Source organism: Semicossyphus pulcher, unplaced genomic scaffold (assembly GCF_022749685.1).
Source record: "Semicossyphus pulcher isolate SPU_LCO1_2020_fin unplaced genomic scaffold, fSemPul1.0.p SCAF_16, whole genome shotgun sequence".
NCBI lineage: Eukaryota > Metazoa > Chordata > Actinopteri > Labriformes > Labridae > Semicossyphus > Semicossyphus pulcher.
The window spans coordinates 21813590-21838166 of NW_027211670.1; the positions used below are offsets into that span (position 1 = coordinate 21813590).

Consider the following 24577-nt stretch of genomic DNA (forward strand, 5'->3'; position numbering starts at 1 on the left):
ACAGTTAGTGACTCGCTAGTAGATTACTTACTCAGTTAAAGAGCCAGATATTGTCCTTAGCACTTGGTAGAGATCAAAACCAGAGATGACTGAGAGTAAATGTTGGATTTGATTTCATCAAGTGGCAGAAACACGTCTCCAAAAAATGGTAATGTTCTTCCATAACTGCTGGTTGTCTAACTGTATTTCTGTTTGTGATGGTGAAATCCTGTGTGGTCCAAAAATTGGCTAATGCAGATAAACTTTCATAAAATGACAGCAAATTCTTGCAAATGAAAAGTTGTAAACTGGGAATATTTGGCATTTTTGCTGGAAATATTTATTCTAATTCTCAAAATAGTTGGTGGTTATTTTTCTCCCAATCAATTTATCGTTTTAGGTTGGTGTGAAATCGTGTGCTGAATCGTTTAAATGTGATAAAGATTCTACAAACTACAGCTATAAACAGATCCTGCAGAAGTAACGTCAACATTGTGTACAACAGCTAGTCTGAGTTTTAGGTGTGTAGACATGGGGACAAGTTTCAGACTGTGGAGAGATTTCTCAGGCAGAAGGAAGATTTTGGGGAAGATGCCATTTTCCTTGGATTTTCCATTTAGCTCAACAGAAAGTTGGCCTCAAGCTGCGGCTTTTAGCCGACATCAGAGAAAAGTTCTGTGATCTTTGCAGAGCAGGAAAGCAGCTTAAGTCTGATTTGGTTTTATCCACTGACACAGAAATACAATATCGTGTTTTTCCCGTTCCTGTATGAAGAAAAATGTGTACGTTTGGCTTTGAAACCCAGGCTACAGCTGATTGTAAAGGTTTGAGTATTTACATCTGAGAAGGGCATCAAACTTCACTTACAGATACAAGTCAGGTAGGAGTAACCCTTAGAAAGGCTGGTGTTGCTTTTTATCACCTGCTTATGACTTTAAGCCCAGACCGATCCTGTGCTATCTTCAGACTGGTTCTTCCTCTCATCTGGGTCGTCTGAAACTTTCTTTCACCAGTCCTCAGATTGGTAGCAGCTGTGGTTGTTGGCTGGGTTCAAGCTGTGGGAGGCTCCGGCGGGCCAGCGGGGAGGAGCTCCAACATCTGGAAAAGAAGGAAAGCTGGCTGCAGCTCCGAGTCAAGAGCATAGCAACATGAATTCTCCCTGAGCCAATCCTGCTGCTACAGTGTTTGCAAGTCCACTGTTGGCTTTAAGTTTATAACATAGTTCAGGGTTTAGTTCTGTTGTATAAGCACTGAACTGGAGCTCCTGGTATATTTATTTCACTGAAAAGTGTTGGATGGAGAGTGTTGGAAAGAGAGGCTGAGACAGTGGAAAGAGTGGACTGCTGTTTTTAAGATCGGACCCTCTGGGCCTCTCTTGATGTAATAGCGTGTCTAAACATGTGGGAGCCGCCTGCTAGAGGAGAGAAGAGGAAGGGGGTTGAGGTGGTGCTTGTGCTGGTCAAGAAAGCCTTAAATTCCTCTTCAGATCTGCCCATTTTAACTGACCTACTGAAGTTAGAGGAAGATAAAAGTCTTTCTTTAATGACATAGACAGACCTCTTGTCAGAAGTCTTATGAACAGTTGACAAATGTATTAATAGGTGATAACTGAAGGCTTTATTTATAGTTCATTTGAAAATAGGAGACGAGGGAAATCAAAGCAAAAAGTAGTCCAGGTGTCAACAAACCAACACAAAAATACACATATCTATCATAATAACCGAAAACACTCCAAAAAAACCTGCACAGAACTTTAAGTGTTCACTCCTGAGCCATGTTTTAACAATCTTTATCAAATGGTGGGAGTCCCTTATTCTAATGTTAATGTGCCTTATTCCATTTACTGGAACACCAGAGCCCAAATTATTTATCGGTTAAACCCAAGCAAGTAAAAGTTCCCAACACTGGCTCTGTCAATGATACGCTATTAATGAGAATGCTTTTATGTTGCTAGCTTGTGTAAACTCTAATATAACACCGTCTGCAATCCCTCTATTGAACAGTTTGACATCTTACTTTCTGGGAAACTACTGCATAAAATCTACACCATGCGTTAACAACAGCAGAGTAGATAGCTTGGTCATAATGAATTGAATCATTAACAGTAATGAGTGTGTAAACCGTAGTATGCATGCTTTCGTTGCCAGATAAATCGATTTTTTACAACCTAGAGCCTTTCACCCAAATGTTGATCTCAAAAAGGCCCTTTTACTGATCTAAAAAGCATTGATGAATGACTTACAAACACTGCCAATTACTTAACAGCAACTTTATAAAGTATTCCTCACTAGGGGTGGGACAAACTATCGACATGGCAATATGGCAAAACAGATTTCCCAGCAATTTTGACTCACCGCGTCGCTACTTCATGACTCTGAGCGGTGGTGCTTGTGACATGGATGAGGGTAACGTTAATCATGATGTATCATTTTATGATTGTCCTGCAATATATCAATTATCGCAGAATCGCTGTATCGTGATACTATTGTTTTCGTGAACCACGTGTCACATATCGTGAGTTACCCTGCGACTCCCACCCCTATTCCTCACACCTGAATAATCCTGATATGAGTTCGATAATGTGAAATATTCTGTCCAAAATCAGTAGGATTCATCATCAACAGAGACCATAAATGTCGTACTAAACTTAAAAACAATCCATCTGGTAGTTGGTAAGATTTTCAGTTTGGAATAAAATGTTGACCGACCAACCCTCCCTAAAAACACACCACTAGCATGGCCCAAACCGGGTGCGTAAACTGAGTTAATGTGGATTTGTTTTATAGCTCTGTGAGTCAGTCAGAGCAGAGCATAGGAAAGTAAGAGTTACTATAGATGCTATGTTTATATCTGGGGAAGCACTGGATTGTATCATGCCATGGTAATTACATGTTGCAGTCTACTGAACTTCCAGCCAGGCAAATTCAATATAATTAACTCCTCTCGCTGCCATTTTGCTACTTGATCCTTCAGCTCGCCTTCGTTTTGCCTTTTTGATTCAAAATTATCAAAAGGACAATGGTAGCAGTAGAGACTTGCACATCAGCGCTCCAGCAGCAGAGAGAGAGCTTTCCCTGGGTTTGCACAGCAGAGGGATGGAGGTTAACTGAGCAGAGAGGTACTGGCATCCCACCGGCTGCCTGGACAGAGGGGGCATTCTTCTCCTCGGATCCCCTCCGTCGTCTCCTGCGGACCACAGTTTGTCAGCCAATCTGCCCAACGTTTACTGAGGAAATGTTCACTTAGTGCAGGAAGTCTGAGGTTTCCCCCCCATACGTTTGATTCAAGCAGTTACCCAAACATCACCGGGGTTACAAGTCGGGTCAGAACAACATGGGTGGGAACTAAAACCCAGAGGGGACTTATCGTCTCACTTCACCTGTAAGTGATACATAAATAATTAGAAAAATGTCCCCTTTATACTTGCTAATGATTATACCTGATAGATTAATGATTTGATCAATCATATGATTGAAACATTATTTAGGCCTCTACATGAGGACATTTTCATAATGATTTCCTGGTTAATTGAAATCATCTTAACTGCCCGCTGCACCAATAAAACTACCAATTTGTAATTATTTAACCGTTGCTTCACCAGCAGATGGTTGAATTGAATGATTGAACATTTTACAACTTAAGAACAAAAATTTTTTTTTTTTTATTTCGCATGTACAGATGAAAATAGCAAGTCAACATTTTTTCCAAGTGCATTTTACATACATCAGTAAATAAGCTAATAAATTAAGAGCAAATTGTTTTCATCCATTATCACCAAAAGGAAAGAATTTCAAGCTTACATTTTTAAATTAACCCAACCTTATAGTAAAGATTTAATGTCCAATAAAATTATGTTGAATACAGGCTTTATGTGGAGTCTATTCCAGTCAAGATGACGTGCATTGTTAGCATTTAAACACTGTGTGGTTACCTTCTCAAGCAAACCGATGAAAAAGAAGCAAGCAAAGCAAAATGGCCAGGACCAGAAACCCCACCACCAAGCATCCCCAAACCACGGGCATATAGAAACATTACTGCAATATTGTAATTTAGATGCTCCATTGTCTAAAATGTTATACATAATAACAGTACAGTACAGTTCAGTACAAGTCCCTGGTAAAATTGGTAAAAATTGGCTCCAGTGCTAAAGGCACACATTGTTGGTAAACAGCTTAGTTTGTTCGAATATGATGCAAAAACATGGATAACTTATTCCTGAATAGGGATAGACCCGGCCGATTAACGGCGCCGATATTCGGCATTTTGACTCATATCAGCATCTGCCTTTTTTTTTAATCCGGCGGCCGATAAGAGATCAATTTAAAACTGGGTTATTTTGGCTCTGATGCAGCCGCGCCTCTCTGTCTGTAGTCACTACTCTGTCTCCAGCATTGTCCCACCCACAGCACTGACTGGTTACACGCAGAGCCATGGCACGGGTAACAGCCAATCAGCAGTGAAAGCTGTGCATGCAGAGTGCTCACACACACGGCGGAGAGGAGAAAAAGTTAATTTCTTTGCAAATTTTATTTAACTTTGTTTTATTTACTTTATAAAACTTCAGGAAGTTGTTTATTTATTTATTTATTTAAATTTTCAATTAACTTTATAAGAGATGCTGCTGACCCTGGGAACTCCCTGCGCTTTTTGTTTGTTTGTTTAATAAACATATGCTTAAAGGCATTTAAACAAAGTTAAGTGTTGGAGTTTGTATTATTCAAAATTTTGACGCCAATATTTTCACTTTTACTGCAAATGAATATCGGCTCCAAATATCGGTTATCGGCCTCCTTGACTACTAATAATCGGTATCGGTATCGGCCCTGAAAAAACCGTATCGGTCTATCTCTATTCCTGAACCTGTGTACTTCAGTCTGCTAGATGCTGAACACTGATCAGTCTAGTATGTTCGTATACATCACCAGACTGAATGACCCACCAGGGACACGTGATTTTTCTGGATTATTTCTCAGTTTTGTTTTCACTGTAAAGTTAACTGGCCGTCTTCATTGAGGATCATTTCTTCAGCTCAGAAAAAAAGCAAATAAATGTTAGTTATTTGTGGTGTTTTCAATATGAAAACTGTCCACTGTGTTCATCGTGCTCTATTTTTTCCTTTAGGCACATACAGGACATGACATCTGTTTCTAGTAGCTGTCAGAAAAGTACACTAATAGTATTATTTCATCTAAACGTTATAATACTAACAAAAAGGATAAATCTGGGTATGAGTGTTGATGTGTTCCTTTAAGCTTCCCACAAAAACCAAGGGTCCTTCTGCACCAGGTTTGTGTAGTTTCACTTTTGTCCTGCAGGGGAAGTAGAGAGCACTCTCACTGCAGCTTCTTCTTCGCCAGCTGGGCCAACTCTTTGGCTTTCCTCTTCTTCAGCTTCTTCTTGAGGAGGAGCAAGTCAATGTAGACAATGTGATCCAACACTGTAGAGGCGCAGAGGAGTCCGCCATGCAGAGCGCCTGCTATCCCACAGCTGAACACGTCTTGGCCTGGAAAAAAGACACACACAGACAACCTAATGGATGGAGCAAGACTGCTTTGAGTCTGGATTCAAATGGGTGTCAGTGTTCGCAAGCTTCTCCTTTGTGTTTTATCTGCACCAGTAAACTTATCCTACAAAAACTTGCATAAAATTACACTGCAAGAGCATTGCCAACCCTCTGCATCAAGTGAATCAATCTTTGGGCCTGTTGAGACGTTTGTATTCCTGTGAAAACTTCTCTCAATCACAAAACATAAAGTTGAGAGTGTGCCTTAAAGCCTTGGCAAAGTTAGTAACTTTTCATACCTGAGATGAAGAGGTTTTTGACGGGGGTGTCGCTCCTGTTCCTTGCCACAGCCTCGGCTTGGAAACGCTCCAGGTTGTGCTCTGCGGAGTACATGGCCCCACGCTGGGCACCCAGGTAGTGCACGTTGCTCAGGGGGGTCGCCACATCCTGGAAAATCAGCTGAAAAGCGAGTTGTACAAATATTACTGTACTGTATTGATAACTTTAATGTATATGAACAGACAAAGGTTCAACAGGGAATGACCAATCATACCTTGTCTTTGATTTTGGGGAACAGAGTACAGGCCCAGCCAAAGAGCTTTTCAGCAAATCTCTTTTTGTAAGTGACGTAGTCGTCGCCCCTCTTGCGCACTGTTGTGTCGCTCCATTCCTCAAACCATTCATACTTCACCATGGTCAGTATTGTCATGCAACATTTTCCTGTGAACGTGAAGCACACAAGAAATCACAGCTCATCAGTGTGGACTTTCAAATGTGATGTTTTTTGCGTGTCTCTCTATCTTGCTGCGTTTTTGACCAACATTTTGTATAGTTACGACTATAATTCACAACAGTAGGAGAAGTGTTGGTTGTTTGTACCAGGGTGTCTTATTTTGGCCTCTGGGTCTTTGGAAGACGGCATTGTGATGAACATCATGGGAATATTATCCGGTGCCTCATCTTTGCTCAACGCAAAGAAGTCCTCCATCCTAAGAATACAAAAAACCACATGAAAATGTTTTGTTCAGATCATCATCACTAAGTCAGAGCAGTCATGGCTGCTTGTATCAGAAGTGAAGCCACACATAAAAGAATGGTATTTAAATCCTGGAGCTGAAACTTGGCTGATCCTGCACGCCATCTAGAGGACGGGAATGGAACTTGAAATGGTACTGTATGTGTTTTTATGTTTCTCTATGTACATGATCACTGATTTATTAACTATATGAGAAATATGCATAGCTAATGTAGCAAAAAAGTGTTGTTGTTTTTACAAGAGTAATGATAAAGGTGTAATCATTTTCATTCAACAGGCCTACATTGGGTAGTTCTGCCTCTGTTAATGTATTGCATGCCTACTTTTAATACAATAGCGCCCCTTAATGGTAACTACATGCTACCTCTGCATTCAGTGCTGTGCATACTCACGACTTGTCCATATCGTTGTCTTTGAACAGCCAGAAGTTGGTGGACTCGAGGCCCAACTCCTCATCAGATCCATCGAAACCACTGAAGACCAAGAAGGATCCTCTGCCATGTTTCATCATGTTCAATCTTTCTTGAATGTCTAAAAACACGGGGAGGATAACAATCAACTTGTCACTGTTTTCACAATTAAATTTTATATAATTTCAGAATTATTCAATTTGAGTTAAGGAGATCTGTTGCCTACCTGTCTTGACTTGAATTTCAGGGGGAAGAAGTTTCTGGAAGGTGGTGAAGACGCCGCAGTTTGACACAACCACAGGTGCATGAACCTCCACCTCTTCTTGACCTTTCTTCACTTTCACACCTGTCACATGGCACAGAAAGGACAACTGCAGTTGCCTGAAAAATATCAGGCTTCAACAGGGAAGAAATTAGCTGGAATAATGTCTTACCGTAAGCTGCTCCCTTGTCATTAACGAGGATCTGGGAGACGGGAGCTCTGACAAGGCAGTTCCCCCCATATTTCTGAATGGTGCGTACGATGTGGAAGGGGATCTCACTGGCTCCACCTTTAGGGTAATAGGCACCTCGTTTGTAGTGATGTACCAGGAGGGCATTGATCATAACACTGGAGTCCTTTGGAGGCACGCCTGGGTAAACACAGAACAGAGATCAATGGGACAAGTCGCATGTACAGTACATTCATAAAATAGTATAGGGTTTCTACTCTGTTCCATTCTTGAGGACTCACCATAGAAAAGATAAGAAAAGATGACATGGAGATCCTTGTTGCTGGTCAGAGTATTCACATATTCTGTTGCACCTGTCCCACTGATGCGGAAGACTGGGGAGACGAGGTTTGCAATGCCTGACTTCAGCAGGAATAAAGAAACCCACTTGGGGATCAGCTTCAAAGTTGCCAGGTAGTGGGTCTTTTTTGCGGAGATCTGTTAGAACGCAGATGTTTGCGATGGTCAGAATTGATAGTTCGGTTGTTACATCTTGGACAGATGGCACTGAAAGATGTCCACTAGCGAACAGTACCTTCATGATATCAAAGAATGTCTCGATGGCCTGAGTGTCGTCAGGGAACTGCTTCAGCAGGTGGGCCTTCATCTCAGTTTTCCCAGAGAAGATGGTGTACTCTCGTTTCTCATCGCCGAGGCCAATCTGGATGGTGTCAAAGTGTTGATCCAGCTCCTGGAACTCCAACTGACCTTCAGAGATCTGGTCAAAGGCGATACGCAACAGACTGTTCTCATGGACCTGACCAATGTAGTGAAGCCCTGGAGAAGAAAGACCAGAAACATGGCGTTCATTCAGATGTCTCTATTCAGACTAAGTACAGAGATATTTGTTTGCATCTTGAAAGCTAAAGCCAGAAACTGTTCTGGGCATGTTTCATCAAGTATTCCTCAATGTTCATTGATCAATTAATAAGTATTGTTCTTGTCTTTATATTGTTTCCTTCCTTTCTTTATCGTACATGATAGTTTACATAGTTTGTTTGGATTTTAGACTGTTGGAGGGACAAATGCATGAAAGATATTTCTTGGGAAATTGCAATTATGGCGGTTTTTAACTGTTCAACAATTTCATAAATGATCATTAATAGACAGATAACCTACTTCAGCAATAGTTATTTGCAGATGTAGTCTTTCTTCTTTATGACCATGGCAGAATTATGATTCTGTTGCTCAGGACTGAGTGTTAAATCCAACTGAAAACTTCCAAATGTCCGTACTAAAAATGTATTTGGTATCGCAGTACCTGTGTTGTTTCTACCGTATGGTTTTGACAAAATATGTGTTTTTACAAAAGGCAATCAATACAACACTTAGATTAAACACACCCAACCAACTGCTGGTGTGTCATTCCATGTCCCTTAAATGTATATCATGCAGTGTCCTTAGATTGTAAATATCTATAACCCCTTGCATGTCCTGAGCCCCTGGCTGTTGTAAACAGTTTACCTCCAGCCAAGGAGATGCTGTTGTTGGTTTGTTTGGATCCACTATACTGCATATATTGCTTTTTTAAATATACACAAGAATGTCAATCGCATAAGTCTTCTTACCAACGTCAAACTCGAAGCCCTTCTCTATGTACGTGTGGCAGCAGCCTCCTGCCTGGTCATGTTGTTCCAGCACCAGGACTTTCTTCCCCGCTTTAGCCAGTGTGGCTCCAGCTGTCAGCCCACCAATACCGCTCCCAATGACAATGACATCCAGGTTCTGGGGCACTTTGTCAAGGCTGAAACCTGGACAGAAACATATATCGAGCTAAAATTATCTTTCCACGTGAGACACTTTATATAGGTGGCATTGTATCATGAGAAAGAGTTTAAACTGAGACATCTAAACAAGTTGCGTAAATGTGTTACATCATTGTCTGAAAGTTGTACTGAACACCTCTCCTGCTGAACCAGTTCCTGTATCTATAATCTCCTGTGGGCAATAAACATTATATTGGACGTTTGACACAATCTCCTGGTCATAATCTAATTAAGATAAGGCACACAGATGGAATAAAAGGAATGTACCTCCCCTAATTTAGATCTAATCTGTACTCTGAGTTATGACACAGCAGGTCATTCAGACTGTACCAGCTCACACTAGCGGTTGTTTGAACCACAGGGAAAATGTGTATTTTACAGTAGGCCTAACCATTTATTTTCTAAAATGGCCGACTTTTATATCCTTTTTTCTTTCTTCTATTTCTAACGTAACTCTGTTAAAGGTATTTATTTCACACCTGAGGCTCATTTGAAATGGTGATAAGTGTTAATTTGACGGGAAGGAATTTTCTAATTTTACGATAGCTTAAAAAACTTGCACTCAATTTCCAAGTAGAATACGTTAAAGTTAATTTCCAGACCAATACGTTTTTGGTGATAAATCCACATGAATCTGAAACCGGAAATGCCGAAACATATGACTACAGGGAGCAGCATGTTAGCTTAGCGTTAGCATGAAGGCTGGAGACAGGTGTAACACTAATGCGCTTACTTAAACAAAACATTGATTCATTTATAACAAGAGTAAAAACCATTTTAAACGCTTACTGCCCAGATTGTATTTTTAAAAAGTTCATAAATTATTTGAAAATAAATGAAATATTTTGATTTTTTGTTGTTGTTTGTTTTCTTTTTGGCAAATTGGTGCTTCGATGGCCATGATGATCTACTGCTGATAAAATGTAGATATTTGAACATGTGAGTGGATTATGTTTGTTTTATATCTACTGGAAATAAAAAGAGACGACGTTTTAAGTAATCTAGTTTTAATTTCTGAGTAGGTTTCACATATTTATAGTGCATTCAAGGTGAACACATTTCGGCTCCCGGTTGTTTAAAATCCTACTTAAACACAATATTCTGACTACTAAATGTATTATGTCATATATCTATACTCACAACGAGCCCATTAGGAAGTAAATATTCATGTTAATTAAAGCATCACGTTGCCAAATTCATTGTGATGATGCATAAAAGCCCTTTCAACTGCATTAATTTTACCTTGTTTGATGACTTTGTCGCGCTTCTTCTGGTCAAACTCCCGAGGGCCGGGGGGTCTCACCGACTCCAGGGAGAAAGGGCTTCGTTTTCCGAACAGGTACCAGTACGTACCACCTGCCCACACCGCCAACCAGACTAAGAAAACCACGAGCCACATCATTGTGACAATCAAACTCGACGATCGAACCCGCGTCTTGTGCTCAGTATTGGTCTGTGGCAGTTTTCACAGCAGCAGCGACAGATTCTGTCTGTGCACCGCTCTCCTCGCAAGGCTGCTTTTATCAAGCCAGGGTCAAAGGTCAGGAGAAGCGCCGCAGGAGTCTGACATGTAACACTTTTCTTGTTATGAGAAGCAATAAAGATAAAGCGGTGAAAGATATGTTTTTTGTGATGACATTGCAAAGAGCCCAATAATAGTGTGACAGCCTGTTTCCACTAATTTGCTGATTACAGATAAGAACACCAAAACAGGTTCCAATCTTCTTCTATGTGCAACATGCACCATTTTTTTAACTTAAATTGTGGAAGAATTGGGATAATAATTGGGATTTAAAGTGAACAAAAAGTTACATTTCCTCTTCAAATGTCCAAATGTTAAAATATTTATAATTCTTAAAGTTGTGGTCTGACGGTGACAGCATATTATGCAATTATTCATACATTCCAGGAATCTTACACAAATTAGATATATCCACTGTCGGTCTTATCTGATAAGACAATTAAGATAAAGAATACTATATGGACAAGTCATGTTAGACTTTATACACGCGCTGATTGTGTTTATGGCTTTACAACAGACGAGCTGAGAGAAATCAGGTTTCAGGAGTTTCAACATGTCTGATAAAGACGGAGTTTAGGGTCCTTGTGAAAGCATCGAGGTCTAGATTTTTCACTCGATAACTCAGTCTCATAACATTGGAAATAATTGTCCTGCGACATCCACCGTATTTTTTCCTGACGGCTGATGATAGATGTGTATTTTAAACTGAAATTCATAAGTTACATGTCCTATGTGATAACGTTTTCATTCTCTACCATGCCTCCATGCTCTCTTGCATGGACTTTGGACTCATCTTAAACACTGATTCAGTTGACTTTGAGCCATAGATTCAATCTGAAGCAGCGATAACATGGCACACAACAAAGAAACGAGCTGTTATGTCGGCCCCACTGAATTTGAAAGTCAGACAAGTTCATTGGTTTTCAATTTTCTTAAATATTGTTCAAAACGAGTTAAATGTTTATGAAATGAGCACCCCATCTTTTTCCTCTTTTCAATGAAGTTATGTCACAGCAGACATTTTGACTTAAGATGAGTAAAGTAACAGGTGTAACTACAACAGAAATGATGGCTCTGTTCCATTAAGATGCCAGTTCTCATTTCTAATATTGAGATATGAATAAACAAGAATCACAGACAAATATTTGTATCATTATTTTTTTTTCTTCATGTTTTTTTTTGCCATACAAAGTAGACAATCTAATGTAAAACAACACACTAGTCTTCTCCACATCAGCAATCTTATATATTTGGGGTTACTTCTACTATTGTTTAAAAGCAACTGGTATAATACTACGCGCTACCAATCCCAGCTCTGGAGACACTGGTACAGATGCCTCCTTATAAGACGTTCATTTTTGTATATATTTTACATTTTAAACCATTAATGTTTATTGTGCTTTAGCATAACTTATTTTGTGTATTGTCTTTTTATTTGGACCTCGAGCCTGTAATAAAATTTTGAATTAAATCAAAGTGAATATTGTTGGCCTGATGATAATATAAACAAAAAAGTATCAAAATTAATGCATTAGAACCAGACATACTGGCTGTTCTGTTCCATACGTTCCCCTTTAATGACAAACCTCAGGGCCTACATTACCCAGAGTGCCACTTTGCCACCATTTCAGTGTGATGTGCTCGTAGCTAATGAAGCATTGACTGACCTCAATCCAGTTATTCTAACTGCACAGCCCAAGATTTGTTCTTTCATTGTCAAACTTGTAGTCTCTAGTGCGAATCATCGCTGACTCAAGTGACATCATTTAAGGCAATTTATATATGGCTCTCTCCCCCTTATTAAACATACAGGTGTATTTCCTACAAACATTCATCTGTTATCATAACGTCTGCAATAACAACAGGAAACCTGTTATCCATCTGCTGCAGTCCTTCAACAACCTTTGCCCTTCACTGAAGCAGGGAGCTCACAGTTAACAGGTTGTTTTGCTCTCTGTGCTAAGACTACCTAAACCTTTGACTTTACAGTGAAATATATATATATAAAAGCACCGTGTCCCTCTGAATAATAGTTACCATAAGTAGGCCACTTAATTCCTGGAAGCAGGTCAAGTTGTACTAAGGGGATGATCTTTGCAGCCTAAGGTCATTGGACCGAAAAAGCTTTAAATGTCACTCATATCCAAATGTTGCAGAAAGATGTAACCTGCGGATAAAGAAGCTGTTCATACCAATACTTGTTGTGTTGCAAAGTGGTGTGTATTTGTCGTAGCCCAGATTGAAAATGACTCTAATTGGATGGAGGACTTGAAATGGAAGCCGCTGGAATAAGCTTAAAGACTTTGATACAGGAAGCGGCTCGGTGTCAACAGGCCCGTGTGACCGACTGTGCCGCCGCAAAGAAATCCTATTAAGAATTAGACTAAGAAGTAGCTGCATGACTCCTGTGACTTTGCCCTGTTCGCGCTGACTTACAAGCAGAGATATTGGACACCGAACAAGTTAACCAACATGATACCATGAGATGAAAGTGCTGCAACAGTGTAATAAAAGTGAGATACGCTAATCAAAGACGACAGCAGTCAGGTCAGGTCAAAGCTTTGCACAGCTATTTGGATTTAATTACAAATTGATAAAGAAACATTTTCATATCAACAGGTACATACAGTAATCCAGTGACTCTCTCCAGGTAGCAACACCATTACAGATCTTAGTTTTCCTACTACTGTACATTTTCTCCATGAGACTTCTACAGACACTTTACAGCATTGTAACCGGCTCTCATAAAAAACAGTGTGACGTTTCCCTGGATGAGTTTGTGCTATGTTACTACGCAGCCTCCCTTGTCTCCCTTGTAGGGGTTCTTGTCATCTGGAACGCCCTTGATCAGCGGATCATTTGGTAGCAGTTCCTCCACGAACGCAATCGTTTCTGCGCAGTTTGCACCCACCTGTTGTTCGGAGGAAAGAGTTAAAAAGCGGTAAGCAAAGAAGAGATTCAAAGGAACAATTTAAACCAGCATGATTAAATATTTATGTATTTCTCTCTAATTGGTAACCCCAATTGTTTTCTCTTATTGAATACAAGATTCATCTTAATATTGAACAAATTGTTCACAATTTATGGCAAGAAAAGAAGACATTATGTGTTACAACAAATAGATAATATACTTACTGGTGTCCTTGCGGTGCTGACTTCCTTCTTCAACTGCTCCAACTCCATTTTCAGGATTTCCTTATCTGACATATCCCGAGCCATCCTGGCTGTAAAAGGAACATCAAAATGTTAAAAGCCTCAAAGCATACTCTTGTGATTGTTTTCCTTGTTTAAGTGCTATTTCTTTCTTAAGCTAATTAAAAAGAAAAGATTTCTACAAATATTTCATTATAAAATAAAACCCCTTTGATAAAATAAATGTACATCCAGGATAGAAAAATCTTTACCGGTTGAATGGCGGGATCCCCAACAATCGGAAAAAAGTGTTGGCTCCTAGGAGCGCATCGACTGTATTCCTTCTTCTTGTCCGGTCGCTTCTTCACTCTGACTGATCCGTTCTGTCCCACTGCTCTTCATCCAAGCTGATCCCCCGCTGGCTGGCTTTTGGGAGAGGTCGGCACAGGATTGTACCTGATGTCACCAATCCCCTGTGATGGGATTAAACAGTCAGGAGCCATAACCCCTGAACAGGAAGGAGGAAGGTAAGGGAACAGGGATCATTACAGACACCATGGTGGAGAAAGTGAGGGACTGAAACTATTATCTAATCATCTATAATGAATTGTAACATCTTGCACAAACACCACAACACATACAGTATAAACTGTGGTGGGCTTAGTGTGTTGATTCGTGATAAGAGAGTGTTAGTATAAATGTGTATTTATGTGGTATGAGTTGGTTTCACTGTGTTTTTATACATCTTGAGCACTAACTCGAACCCTGTGCAGGAGGACGGAGGCCAAGTCTTCTCCATTAATTTGATTATAAAGTCTAATCTTGCTCTCTATCCAATCAGTTGCTCTAAGTCCTGCAACGTCACTCTAATTGACAAACACATAAAAGGCTACAAACACCTAATATGCAAGACTGATACTGCTGTTTTAATGCTTTTGCAGACACTGCTTTGCTTCCATTAACAACCAGGCCTTTTTAACAACACTTTAAGATGTATACTTCTTTAGTGATATTGCATAATACGTGTATAACACTGAGTTCAGGCTATTTTTCAAGTCTTGTGGGCAAAAAAGGTAAAAAACTTGCCCTTCCTGTGTCTGTATGTATTTTCCCCCACAATCTAAAGACATGCAAGACACATACATGAAGACTATAGTGCGCCTGTAGATGCAAATATAAATGTGAGTGGTTGTCTTTCCTATACAGGACAAAATCTTATAGAAAAACCCCCGTTCCATGGTTGCTCTCGCCACCCCTCTGCAACCCTGCACAGGAAGAGCATGTGTAGCTGATAGATAAATAGAGACATAAACAACCAAAAGGCAGAAACAGAGGAACCATAGTTCCAATAAAAGTTCATATTTGTAAAGAAGTTAAAGTGAAAGTCTAGAATATATTCACGCTTGTGTTTCTTAGACTAATATTAAGGAGTCGATGAACATTTCGTGCTCAATGAAACTAGTCCCACTACTCTACAATTATCACCTCCAACTGACATTTAATCTGAGACATGACACGCCCCTGATCCTTAACTAAACCTCCAAGCGGGACTCACACTAAGCCATTTTCAGGATCTGGGTTAGTCTCATCTACTCCAGATTAACCCGAGGTACGTCACTGTCATTATGAAGGCCCGGTGTGCGCCGCTGATCACCTGATGAAAAACTTCCCTCACCTCTGATCCTTTTTAGGTTAGCTCCATATTTTGAATCACTTTCATTGTCGATCTGTAAGTAGGATGTGTCACTGACACTGATGAGTGTAAGGGCTTTTTTTAGACATTTTAAAGAGGTTAAATTTGTACTGAAATTATGAATTAACTAGAAGCACATTTGGAGAGCAGTGTCCTCCACCAAAGACAATAATCCTGTCTCCCATGATGTCCACACCTGCAGGTGTAACCACTGTATGTGTCAGGATATATTTCCAAAAACATAACAAATATGTGAAGATATGGTTGCTCCTGCAGTGTCTTAACTAAAGTGGATATATTTTACATACTTAAGATGCATTTGTGAAAAACATGAAACACTAACGCTGGCACATTCACATTTTACATGTACATATTTCTCCAATATCCTTTTTTAAAAAAAAAAATACTGCTTCCTTTATTTTGTTATTATATTTTATTCTATTATATTTTATATGTCTTTTATATTTAAGATTTACCCTTTTTAAATGGAGCCTTGAGGCATAAGAATTTCACATGATTGTACTCGTATAACCGGAGTGACAAACATCTTGACTGTTTATTAAAGTACAATGTCCCTGTTAAATGACCAAAATTAAAATACAACTAAACTAAAATACACAGAAATTATGCAAATAATATTTATTTACATTTATAAACTAAAAATATTTAAGAAGAGTTATTATTGTTATTATAATCTAAATTCTTAGTTGACTATTGAAGGGAAGAAATATAAATAAAAAGATTTGTAATACTTCGATTTTTTTAATTTTCACGTATGGAAATAAAAAGAAATAGATTAATTAATTAATACAAGAAAAGTTGGAAAATAACTATTACAGCCTTTTTTGTGTCTCAATATGTTTAAAATATAGTCTACTGCCCTTGTAATGGGCTTTTTTCTTAAATTCATGAAATACCAAATTATAGTCAATAGATTGATTAATAATAATTTAAAAAATAAGGATCTTTTAATCATGTGATCACTATTTTTCAGTAATATATGTTTTTTAATACGGATGGATTTCCTCTGATTACTTTAACATTTCTGTAATGATGTACTTTCCCCTGTAGGTGGCGATGTCGAACTTCTTTATATTTTCTCCTGCTCTCGTGACCTGCTCTGTCCCGCCCACTTTAGTCTGTCAGCCAATAGGAGGACGCCTTTGCCGAAGAACACAAACTTTTTTCAAAATAAGAGTTCTCGTTTCTGAATTGAACATGCGTCCTCAACTGTAAGAAGATACATACTTTTATTTCGGCACGTGTATATATTTTGGCCGGAAGTCCATTGAGAACCTGCAGTGTCGTTGGCAGATCACAGCAACCATGGCAGCTCCCAGCAGGAAACAGACATTACGGTTTCTCAGTCAGTTAGGAGCGTTTATTTTGACCCGGTTCGGATTTTGGAATTGCTTCAGTATGTTGATGCTGTTTGCTGAGCGAGCGGACTCGAAAAGGTAACATTAACGCGTGAATTGAGCTCAGATAATAGCTAACGGTAGCTAGCAAGCTAACGGTAAGCTAACCCAGCATCAAACTTGTACAAATTGAGCTTTAATGAACAAGATTATTGTCTAAGCAGTATGTAGTTGGGTGTAAATATAGCTTGTATTTTAGCAGTCTTTTTCTTACCTTTTTGTTGAACGTGTAACCTGGTTAATAAGGGTTGTATTTCAGTAAATAGATAATATCTCAGGCTCTGAAGTTGCTGCCATATGGAGTTGTTTAAGTTAAAAGGAAAGGTTATTTTTAGCCTGGTCTGTAATTTTCAGTTAGACAGGAGTCAGGCTGTAATCTTTTTTCTGCTAGTAAGTATTCGTGGTTTTAATCCCCTGTGTACACTGGGGGTGTATTGTTTCAGTCTGTGGTGGGCTGGTCTTACTTAAAACAACCACACCCCTTTGACTTGTCCTGTAATTATGGAAGATTTTAGGAAAGATGTGTTCAGATTTTGTCATACCTGTCGGCTTCACTTACTTTGCTTCTTTCCCTCTCAGTCTAAATAAGTGCCTTTTAAACCAAGATCATTTCACTTGGTGTTGATCTGTGTGGTATTTACAAACATTTAAGATAACACAGAGCAGCAGATTAATATCAATAAAAATAGTACAGTTGTGTAAATTGATGTATTTTCGCCTCCAGGAAACCAGACATCCATGTACCTTATCTGTATGTGGACATGGGGGCTGCAGTGCTCTGTGCCAGCTTCATGTCGTTTGGGGTGAAGAGGAGGTGGTTTGCAATGGCCGCTGCAATTCAACTGGCTGTCAGCACTTATGCGTCATATATCGGAGAACAGGTGTACTACGGGGACTGGCTGAAGGCAAGTCAATTTGCTTTTTAACACACAGTATCAGTACTCACTGCACTCCCTTCAGTTTAACTCTTGATTAGTATGTCTGTTTTCTAACATCAGTTCAGATAATGTAGGTAGGCTTTCCTCTTTTCAAAGAGTGACATCGTAGTAAAAACTTGCCTTGAACTGTGTTTCCTTGCAGGTACGAATGTATTCCAGAGCGCTGGCCATCATTGGAGGCTTCCTGGTACTGGCCAGCGGAGCAGGGGAGGTGTACAGACAGAAGGCTCGCAGCAGATCCCTGCAGTCAACAGGACAAGTCTTCCTGGGAGTGTACCTCATCTGCATGGTAAGAGCTGTGCCAGTTTTATTGATTTTTTATTAATTTATTTTGAGAAATGATACAGTCTACACAACAACAGCAAAGTCATGCCATGCTTATTATTAGGTGACAGAAGTTCTTGGACAAATTGTAATAAAGAGCATTTCTTAAGAGCATCTAAATTCCATAACGTTTGGTACTCGTATATTGTTTGGCCTATAATACGTATAAAGAGAGCCCAGATTTAAATAGTTAACCAGAAACCTCCGTAAAACAGTTTGGTAGCATTCACAGTCATCTTTAATAACGCAGTACCACTTTCCTGCCACTAGGTGTACTCCCTCCAGCACAGCAAAGAGGACCGGCAGGCCTACCTGAACCACATCGTGGGAGGGGAGATCACTCTGATGCTGCTGGAGGTGCTGTTCGGGGTGCTGGCTCTGGCCTTCCTCTCCGGCTGCTACATCCGCCTGGCCGCTCAGATCCTGTCCACCGTCCTGCCTCTGGTGATCCTGCTCATCGACGGGAACCTGGGCTACTGGCACCACACGCGCAAGGTGGAGTTCTGGAACCAGATGAAGCTGATAGGACATAATGTGGGCATCTTCGGCGCGGTGCTGATCCTGGCCACAGACGGTTGAACCTCTGGGCTCTCACAGAGAACTTTTACACACCGATGTGTCTGCGCAGGATGAGATTGTTGACCTTTATGTCAGAGTCCGACTTTGTAATCAAAGCTGGCGTTGCTCAGTGACCTCTCAGGATACAAACGCTCCAAGCTGAGACTGTTGGATGTAAGCAGTGTCGATTGTCTTCGCCTATCTGTGGGGTTACTTTTGCTTTTGCAAGAAAGAGAAAAAACATGAGCTTCCTTTTTGCAATTTAATAATTTATTCAGATTCATGTTTACATTTTTGTCTCTGTTTTGCTCTGAAACATGACACTGAGTATTGATGCTGTATACCTACAGGGAGAATACTTTTTACTCCAAAAGTCTTAAAATGTTTGATAAGTTTTTACAGAACGTGGTTTAAACATTTTAATAACAAAGGGAAACTTAACATCAGACCCATGTGGTATTGAACATGAAATGAGATGACTACAGTTCTAGTAATTTGCTAAATAAAGCTGCTTTTCAGTTGCATTTATGCTGGGAATTCCTTTAAATTTAATAAGCTGTTTTTATCTTCTGTGTAAATATTGTCCACATCTTATATCAGTAACGGAACTCGGTTACTTGATGGTGCACAATATGCTTACGGTTACTGTCCATGTTCGAATATTTTCATCATTAAAATTAAGTTTCTTAATTTCACTGAACTGTGCAGACTGTCTGATCTTTGGCGATCTCAACGTTCCAACCTGCACGGGGTTGCACTTGATGAAAGGCTAACTGGTGCTTCGTCAATCTTGGATATAGTGTTAGCTAAAACTAATGAAGTTTAACACTACAGTTCTTCGATACTTCCTACCTCAAGGAAGGCTCAAGTGTTTTAATGTTTCTATAGTTTTTAAAGAGAGCTGTTGGCTCAACTTTAGGGTCATTTCGGTGACTGCAGTCTGTTGAACTGCATTACTTAACACTGATGGGTTTTTTTTTTAACCTCATTGATATAAATGGGATGGACGAAATGTTAAAAAACATCTGTCAGTAAAAAAACACAACAAACTGTGATGCAGGAGATCCAACAAAAACTGTGCATTTTAACCTCCACTTAAGTAGATTTTATACCAGGACTGTTTGACAGCATCAGTTATAGGTAGTTTATCTAACTAGCTGAGAAGTGCGTGGATTTAAGTTTGAACTTTTTAAGACAAAAAATGATCACTGACTTTGCAAAGTCCTCACACTTATTGCGTGAGCAAACTAAATGCATCTTATTTATTCAGCTATCACACAGTTTCAATGTAGAAGTTAAAGTTCTAATCTCGAAGACCTCAGTTTCGTTCTCTTTGGCGGCACCTATGGCGATAAACGGTAATTGCAGGAGCACACTTCCCAGATATCCAGACAGTGCTGCATGTGTGACGTCCACGGTTGGCTCCGGTTGTAACTCTTGATTTTCCTCGCTGACGGTCGCTTTCCTTTTCAGACTGTTTGCTTCATCTGAGCGTCGAGTTTGTTTCTTTTTTTTTGGATTTTCACTTCTTGTTGAAGTCGTATCTGTCGTCATCCATCTTTTCTTTGTTTGTTCAGCCATAGTAGATTACTGTTTACTCGCAACACAGACCGGAAAAGCAGCCTCTTAGCTCCGCCTACCCTAAAACACGCCTAAAACACAGCACTAACTAACACTAACCGCTTGTGATTTTTTTCTGCTAAAGTCACCACAGACAGCCAGTCTGTAATACTGTAAATGCAGAGGGTTTCATCAGTGGGCCATAGGCTCAGTCACCATTGTAGATAGTGACTTAACAGACATTTATTTGAATAAAAATCTTCGAGACTATTAGTTTAAATAAAGACGTTCATCCCAATGAAATATACCGTAAACCTGTCAGATTGCTGGCTTTAATTTTCATTACCATTGTTTTTATGGCACTATATACAGATATACCTGTAAGCCTATCACACTTAGCGCATATATATTGGTATCGGATTACATGTTGGATTTGCACCTTTTTTTGGGGATGTTTTTACAGTTTCAGAGGAAGACAACTTGATTGGAATTTAAAATACACAGTAAGCAAGGGTCACTACATCATTGCCTTTCTTACGCTGAGTTGTGCATAAAAGACGAGATCAGATACTGGAACACAACCAGTTCTCCAAAAGCCTAAAGATGTGATAAGAAGAGGCAGAAGGTACGCAAGTAGCCAGATAAATATTAAAGATGTCAGCTGGTGATTATCAGGAAGACATACATGCAGAAACCTTTACCAACCAACACACCCACATAGAAATCCTTTTCTGATGCATTCCTCCTTCACGAGCTGGGTGTGACTTGCTTTAATATGCAGCATAAGTTTCCAAAGGGCTGCTCTTCTGTTATTTCTGCTGTAGTGGATGCTAAAGCAGACACAGCAAGACATTGGAAATGTATTGAGGTCTAAGGGCTGATTGAAACATGATCATTTCAGGCTTCAGCTCAGTCTCTAAACACTCAAATAAAAGTCATAATTTTTCTTCTTTCTCTGACTCTGAGTCATTCACAGCCTGATTGTGTTTCCGGTTGTGCTCAGCTTTGACCAGAGCTCCGATCACAGCGAGCATCACGGTGATGGTGATGGCGAGCACTGAGGCCGTCTCAGCCACACACAGCTGACTGTCCAGAGACGACAGGGAGCTCCCGGCCTGCACAGGAGGAGCGTGACACACGATGTCCTGGTAGTCGTACACACGCAGACGTCTGACGTGCTGGATCTTGCTGAAGACGCGCTGCAGCTCGCAGTCACAGATCCAGGGGTTGGAGGACAGCAGGAGGTGGGTGGTGGTGGTCTGGAGCTTCATGAAGGTCTTGAACCTGATTCTCTCCAGCTGGTTTCCCTGCAGACCGAGCAGAGTCAGACTCCTCAGAGGAGCCAGAGCTTCAGTCTCGATCCCTGAGATGTTGTTGTGGCCGAGCAGCAGCCTCTCCAGGCTCTGCTGTCTGCTCAGGAGGCCGTCTTTCAGCACGTTCAGCCGGTTACCTTCCAGGTTGAGGAGGCTCAGTCGAGACAGGCTGCTGAAAGCTCTGACGTCCATCACCCGGATGTTGTTGTAGCTAAGATCCAGTTTCCTCAGGTTTTCAAAATCAGCCAGTGAGTAAGAGTCCAGGTGCTGCAGCAGGTTGTGGTCCAGCTGGAGCTGCTGCAGCAAGGACAGACTCTGAGAGAAGTCCTGAGGGAGCCAATGCAGCCGGTTAAAACTCAAGTCCAGCCTCTCCAGGAAGCGCAGTGAAGACAGAGACTGAAAGGCAGACAGAAATCAGGAAACACTGAGCAGCAGATCAGAAACAGTTTGTAGAAAAAATAGAGATTTAACTAAAGCTAAAGGAATTTTGTCATGGAGTCCGGGATCGGGGGATTTCATATTACTCCCCAAAAAGGTCCCTTCTAGGTGGGTAAGAAATAAACCCACATAACATGGCCAGATGCGAGACCAGGGAGACAAAAGAAGAGACAGAAAAGAAAGGGTAAGAGCAATAAAAAGAGAGAGAATAATAGAGATGGGAAAATAAAGCAAAAAAAGCAATAAAAGTTCTCTCTGAAAGCACTTAGACTTTGGGATTAGGATTCGCAAGCTGATCACTTTTGGTGGTGAAGTGTTCGCAGTATCCTGGAGACTCTTTCACATGTCAGCAGAGTCATTTTGTCTTCATGTGTTTTTAGACGTCGGGGGAAACAGACAAATTTTACTCCCTCGAAAAGGAGCAAAAAGTCCCACAAGCTCATTTTGGTGGAAACACAGCTTAAGTACATTCAAATACTAAAGTTGTACTTTGAAATATATAAGATTATAAAGTCATGGTAATACTTAGAGGCCTTTTTACTGAATCAGTTAATCAATGAGTCAGTAATCAATAGTCACAAAGCAAAAGTGCCAAGCATTAGCACTTATTAGCCTCTCAGTTGTGATGATTTGCTGCTTTTTTCTCAGTAATCCATCACTGTGTGTTGAAATATTTGCAGCTCTTATAACAGGGGTTTTAAGCATTTGCCGTACAGACAATCAAAATACAGAAAAGCCAGTTAATCCCATTTCACAGCTTAAAGTTAAGAGAAACTTTGAACCAACATTTTACATTCATAGATCGGCTGAACTACTAAAATACGTTGCATTTTAATAGAACTACTTGTATAAATCTTGTATATATCTACTTATAATTACTTAAACTTCCAGAAGCTGCAATAAGGATTAAATTAAAAATATAAGTAGTTATGTAACACTCACAGGCTTTCCTTCAGGTAGACATTAAGGTCATCATAGGCTACTTGTGCACTCATACTGTAGCACCGTTCAGAATGCAGGATTTGTACTTGTAAAGGAGCAGTGTTTCACAGCGGTATTATAATAAATACGTAAAACCACTGATATAAAGCGAAGTATTAGACACAGAACATGCAGAATACAATCAAAAGCACACTTCCGGTTTGTGTTACCTGTGGCTGCACCGTTTGGATGCTGTTGTTGGACATCAGGAGGATCTTGAGTGACCACAGCCCCACGAAGGATCTGCTGCGCACCTCCGTCAGCCTGTTCCCATTAAAGTCCAGCATCCAGGTGCCGTGAGGGACGCTGGGAGGGACCTGGAGCAGACCTCGAGCCTGGCAGTCCACCAGGGCCGAGGACTCGTAGCAGATGCAGTCACTGGGACACAGCTTGAAGCCAGACGCCGTGTTTAGAAGCAGAGGGATCACGCAGAGCAGCGTGCAGCCGCTGACAGGCATCTTTAGTTTAAATTAAAGTCTGATCACTCCGGCTGAAAGGCATCGTAACCCTCTTGTAGTATTTCTCTCGGAGAAATACACAGAAACAACGAGAACCTGTTGTGTTATGTTAATAGCGTCATACTGTCATTTCAGTGAATTCTCCATGAGCTGAGCAGACGTTGAATATTCATGATTAGAGCGGGATTACGGGCTTAAGCAGATAATCAGAAAATATAAACATATCAGGGGAACAACCTGGTCTGTTTTGGACTGACTCCTAAAAACGGGATTAACATCTGCTGCTGTATTCAGATACATTAAGCTGTTTTTAGTGTGAGCAGTGACTTTATGACATGACGTAAGATAAAATGGACTTTACATAACTTAATGTTTGGGTTAGTCGGGGACTTTGTCACCGATTATGGCAAAGATTATAGTTTTAATAGTTGTTCTAAATCATGACTGAGTGTCTTTGGTCAGTTCAAAATGAAAGAGTAGAAGAAGAAAACCGAAAAAACAGACGTTTTAACTACCTTGAGCTTGGGGAAATCCTCGCCTTTTACAGAGCAAACCATCGTTAAGTGCAGATAAGTCAGCAACTAACAATTATTTTGATTGTGAGATAACCTGTTGATTATTTTCTCGATTACTTTTTCGGGTTAAAAATGTTGGGAAATGTGGATCAAACATCACATCTTCAAATCTCCCCAGTTATTTACTTAACTGTCAAAGGAGTAAAATTAACCAGAAAATATTCACCTTTAAGAACATGGCACTCTTTTTTCTTAAATGCAACGCCATCAGATAATCGATTATTGAAATAAGTAGGTTTCTTTGTTGCTCTTCTTGCAGTCCAACTCTTAATGCACATTTCAGTAAACAATCAACTACCATCAAACCACAGCAGCCTACCCAAAGTATTTCTACTAAGTACTGCTGAAGTATTTCCCACTTGCATGAGGAGATTTCATTTGACTTTGTCAATAAAGAACATTTTAATAAAGGCTTAATACCACAGATTAACTGTCTAGTGCTCTCTGGTGCCCAGAGCACTGCAGCGAATATCAAGCAGCTT

The 24577-nt window shown here is 40.1% G+C and overlaps 4 protein-coding genes across 4 annotated transcripts; 1 reads left to right on the forward strand and 3 right to left on the reverse strand.

Moving 5' to 3' along the window:
* Positions 1-5312: 5312 nt before the first annotated feature.
* Positions 5313-10587, reverse strand: LOC138593929 (inactive all-trans-retinol 13,14-reductase). The gene is made up of 11 exons (XM_069665013.1): positions 10428-10587; positions 8988-9170; positions 7955-8196; positions 7662-7857; positions 7363-7560; positions 7155-7274; positions 6911-7049; positions 6362-6471; positions 6036-6202; positions 5782-5941; positions 5313-5482 (listed from the first exon to the last, which is right to left on the reverse strand). The coding sequence occupies exons 1-11, from the start codon at positions 10585-10587 to the stop codon at positions 5313-5315; spliced, it is 1845 nt and encodes a 614-aa protein (XP_069521114.1).
* A 2902-nt stretch (positions 10588-13489) lies between these two features.
* Positions 13490-13926, reverse strand: gngt2b (guanine nucleotide binding protein (G protein), gamma transducing activity polypeptide 2b). The gene is made up of 2 exons (XM_069665101.1): positions 13843-13926; positions 13490-13618 (listed from the first exon to the last, which is right to left on the reverse strand). Exons 1-2 carry the CDS (start codon positions 13924-13926, stop codon positions 13490-13492), a joined length of 213 nt encoding a protein of 70 aa, XP_069521202.1.
* Positions 13927-16858: 2932 nt separating this feature from the next.
* Positions 16859-19294, forward strand: tmem101 (transmembrane protein 101). Its single transcript, XM_069664867.1, has 4 exons — positions 16859-16989; positions 17675-17855; positions 18031-18177; positions 18483-19294. The coding sequence occupies exons 1-4, from the start codon at positions 16859-16861 to the stop codon at positions 18789-18791; spliced, it is 768 nt and encodes a 255-aa protein (XP_069520968.1). The 3' UTR covers positions 18792-19294.
* A 1971-nt stretch (positions 19295-21265) lies between these two features.
* On the reverse strand, positions 21266-23520 carry LOC138593078 (reticulon-4 receptor-like 2). Its single transcript, XM_069663916.1, has 2 exons — positions 23233-23520; positions 21266-22039 (listed from the first exon to the last, which is right to left on the reverse strand). Exons 1-2 carry the CDS (start codon positions 23518-23520, stop codon positions 21266-21268), a joined length of 1062 nt encoding a protein of 353 aa, XP_069520017.1.
* Positions 23521-24577: the final 1057 nt, after the last annotated feature.

Excerpts from the sequence above, each read along its gene's own strand:
- LOC138593929 (XM_069665013.1), bottom strand. The coding sequence starts at position 10,587 with ATGATGTGGCTCGTGGTTTTCTTAGTCTGGTTGGCGGTGTGGGCAGGT. Across the intron at positions 7,275-7,362 it reads TGACAAGGGAGCAGCTTACG|GTGTGAAAGTGAAGAAAGGT; the intron begins GTAAGACATTAT and ends GCCATGTGACAG. Across the intron at positions 6,472-6,910 it reads GACAACGATATGGACAAGTC|GATGGAGGACTTCTTTGCGT; the intron begins GTGAGTATGCAC and ends TTGTATTCTTAG.
- gngt2b (XM_069665101.1), bottom strand. The coding sequence starts at position 13,926 with ATGGCTCGGGATATGTCAGATAAGGAAATCCTGAAAATGGAGTTGGAG. Across the intron at positions 13,619-13,842 it reads TCAGCACCGCAAGGACACCA|GTGGGTGCAAACTGCGCAGA; the intron begins GTAAGTATATTA and ends TCCGAACAACAG.
- tmem101 (XM_069664867.1), top strand. The coding sequence starts at position 16,859 with ATGGCAGCTCCCAGCAGGAAACAGACATTACGGTTTCTCAGTCAGTTA. Across the intron at positions 16,990-17,674 it reads GAGCGAGCGGACTCGAAAAG|GAAACCAGACATCCATGTAC; the intron begins GTAACATTAACG and ends TTTCGCCTCCAG. Across the intron at positions 17,856-18,030 it reads ACTACGGGGACTGGCTGAAG|GTACGAATGTATTCCAGAGC; the intron begins GCAAGTCAATTT and ends GTTTCCTTGCAG.
- LOC138593078 (XM_069663916.1), bottom strand. The coding sequence starts at position 23,520 with ATGCCTGTCAGCGGCTGCACGCTGCTCTGCGTGATCCCTCTGCTTCTA. Across the intron at positions 22,040-23,232 it reads TCCAAACGGTGCAGCCACAG|TCTCTGTCTTCACTGCGCTT; the intron begins GTAACACAAACC and ends TCTGCCTTTCAG.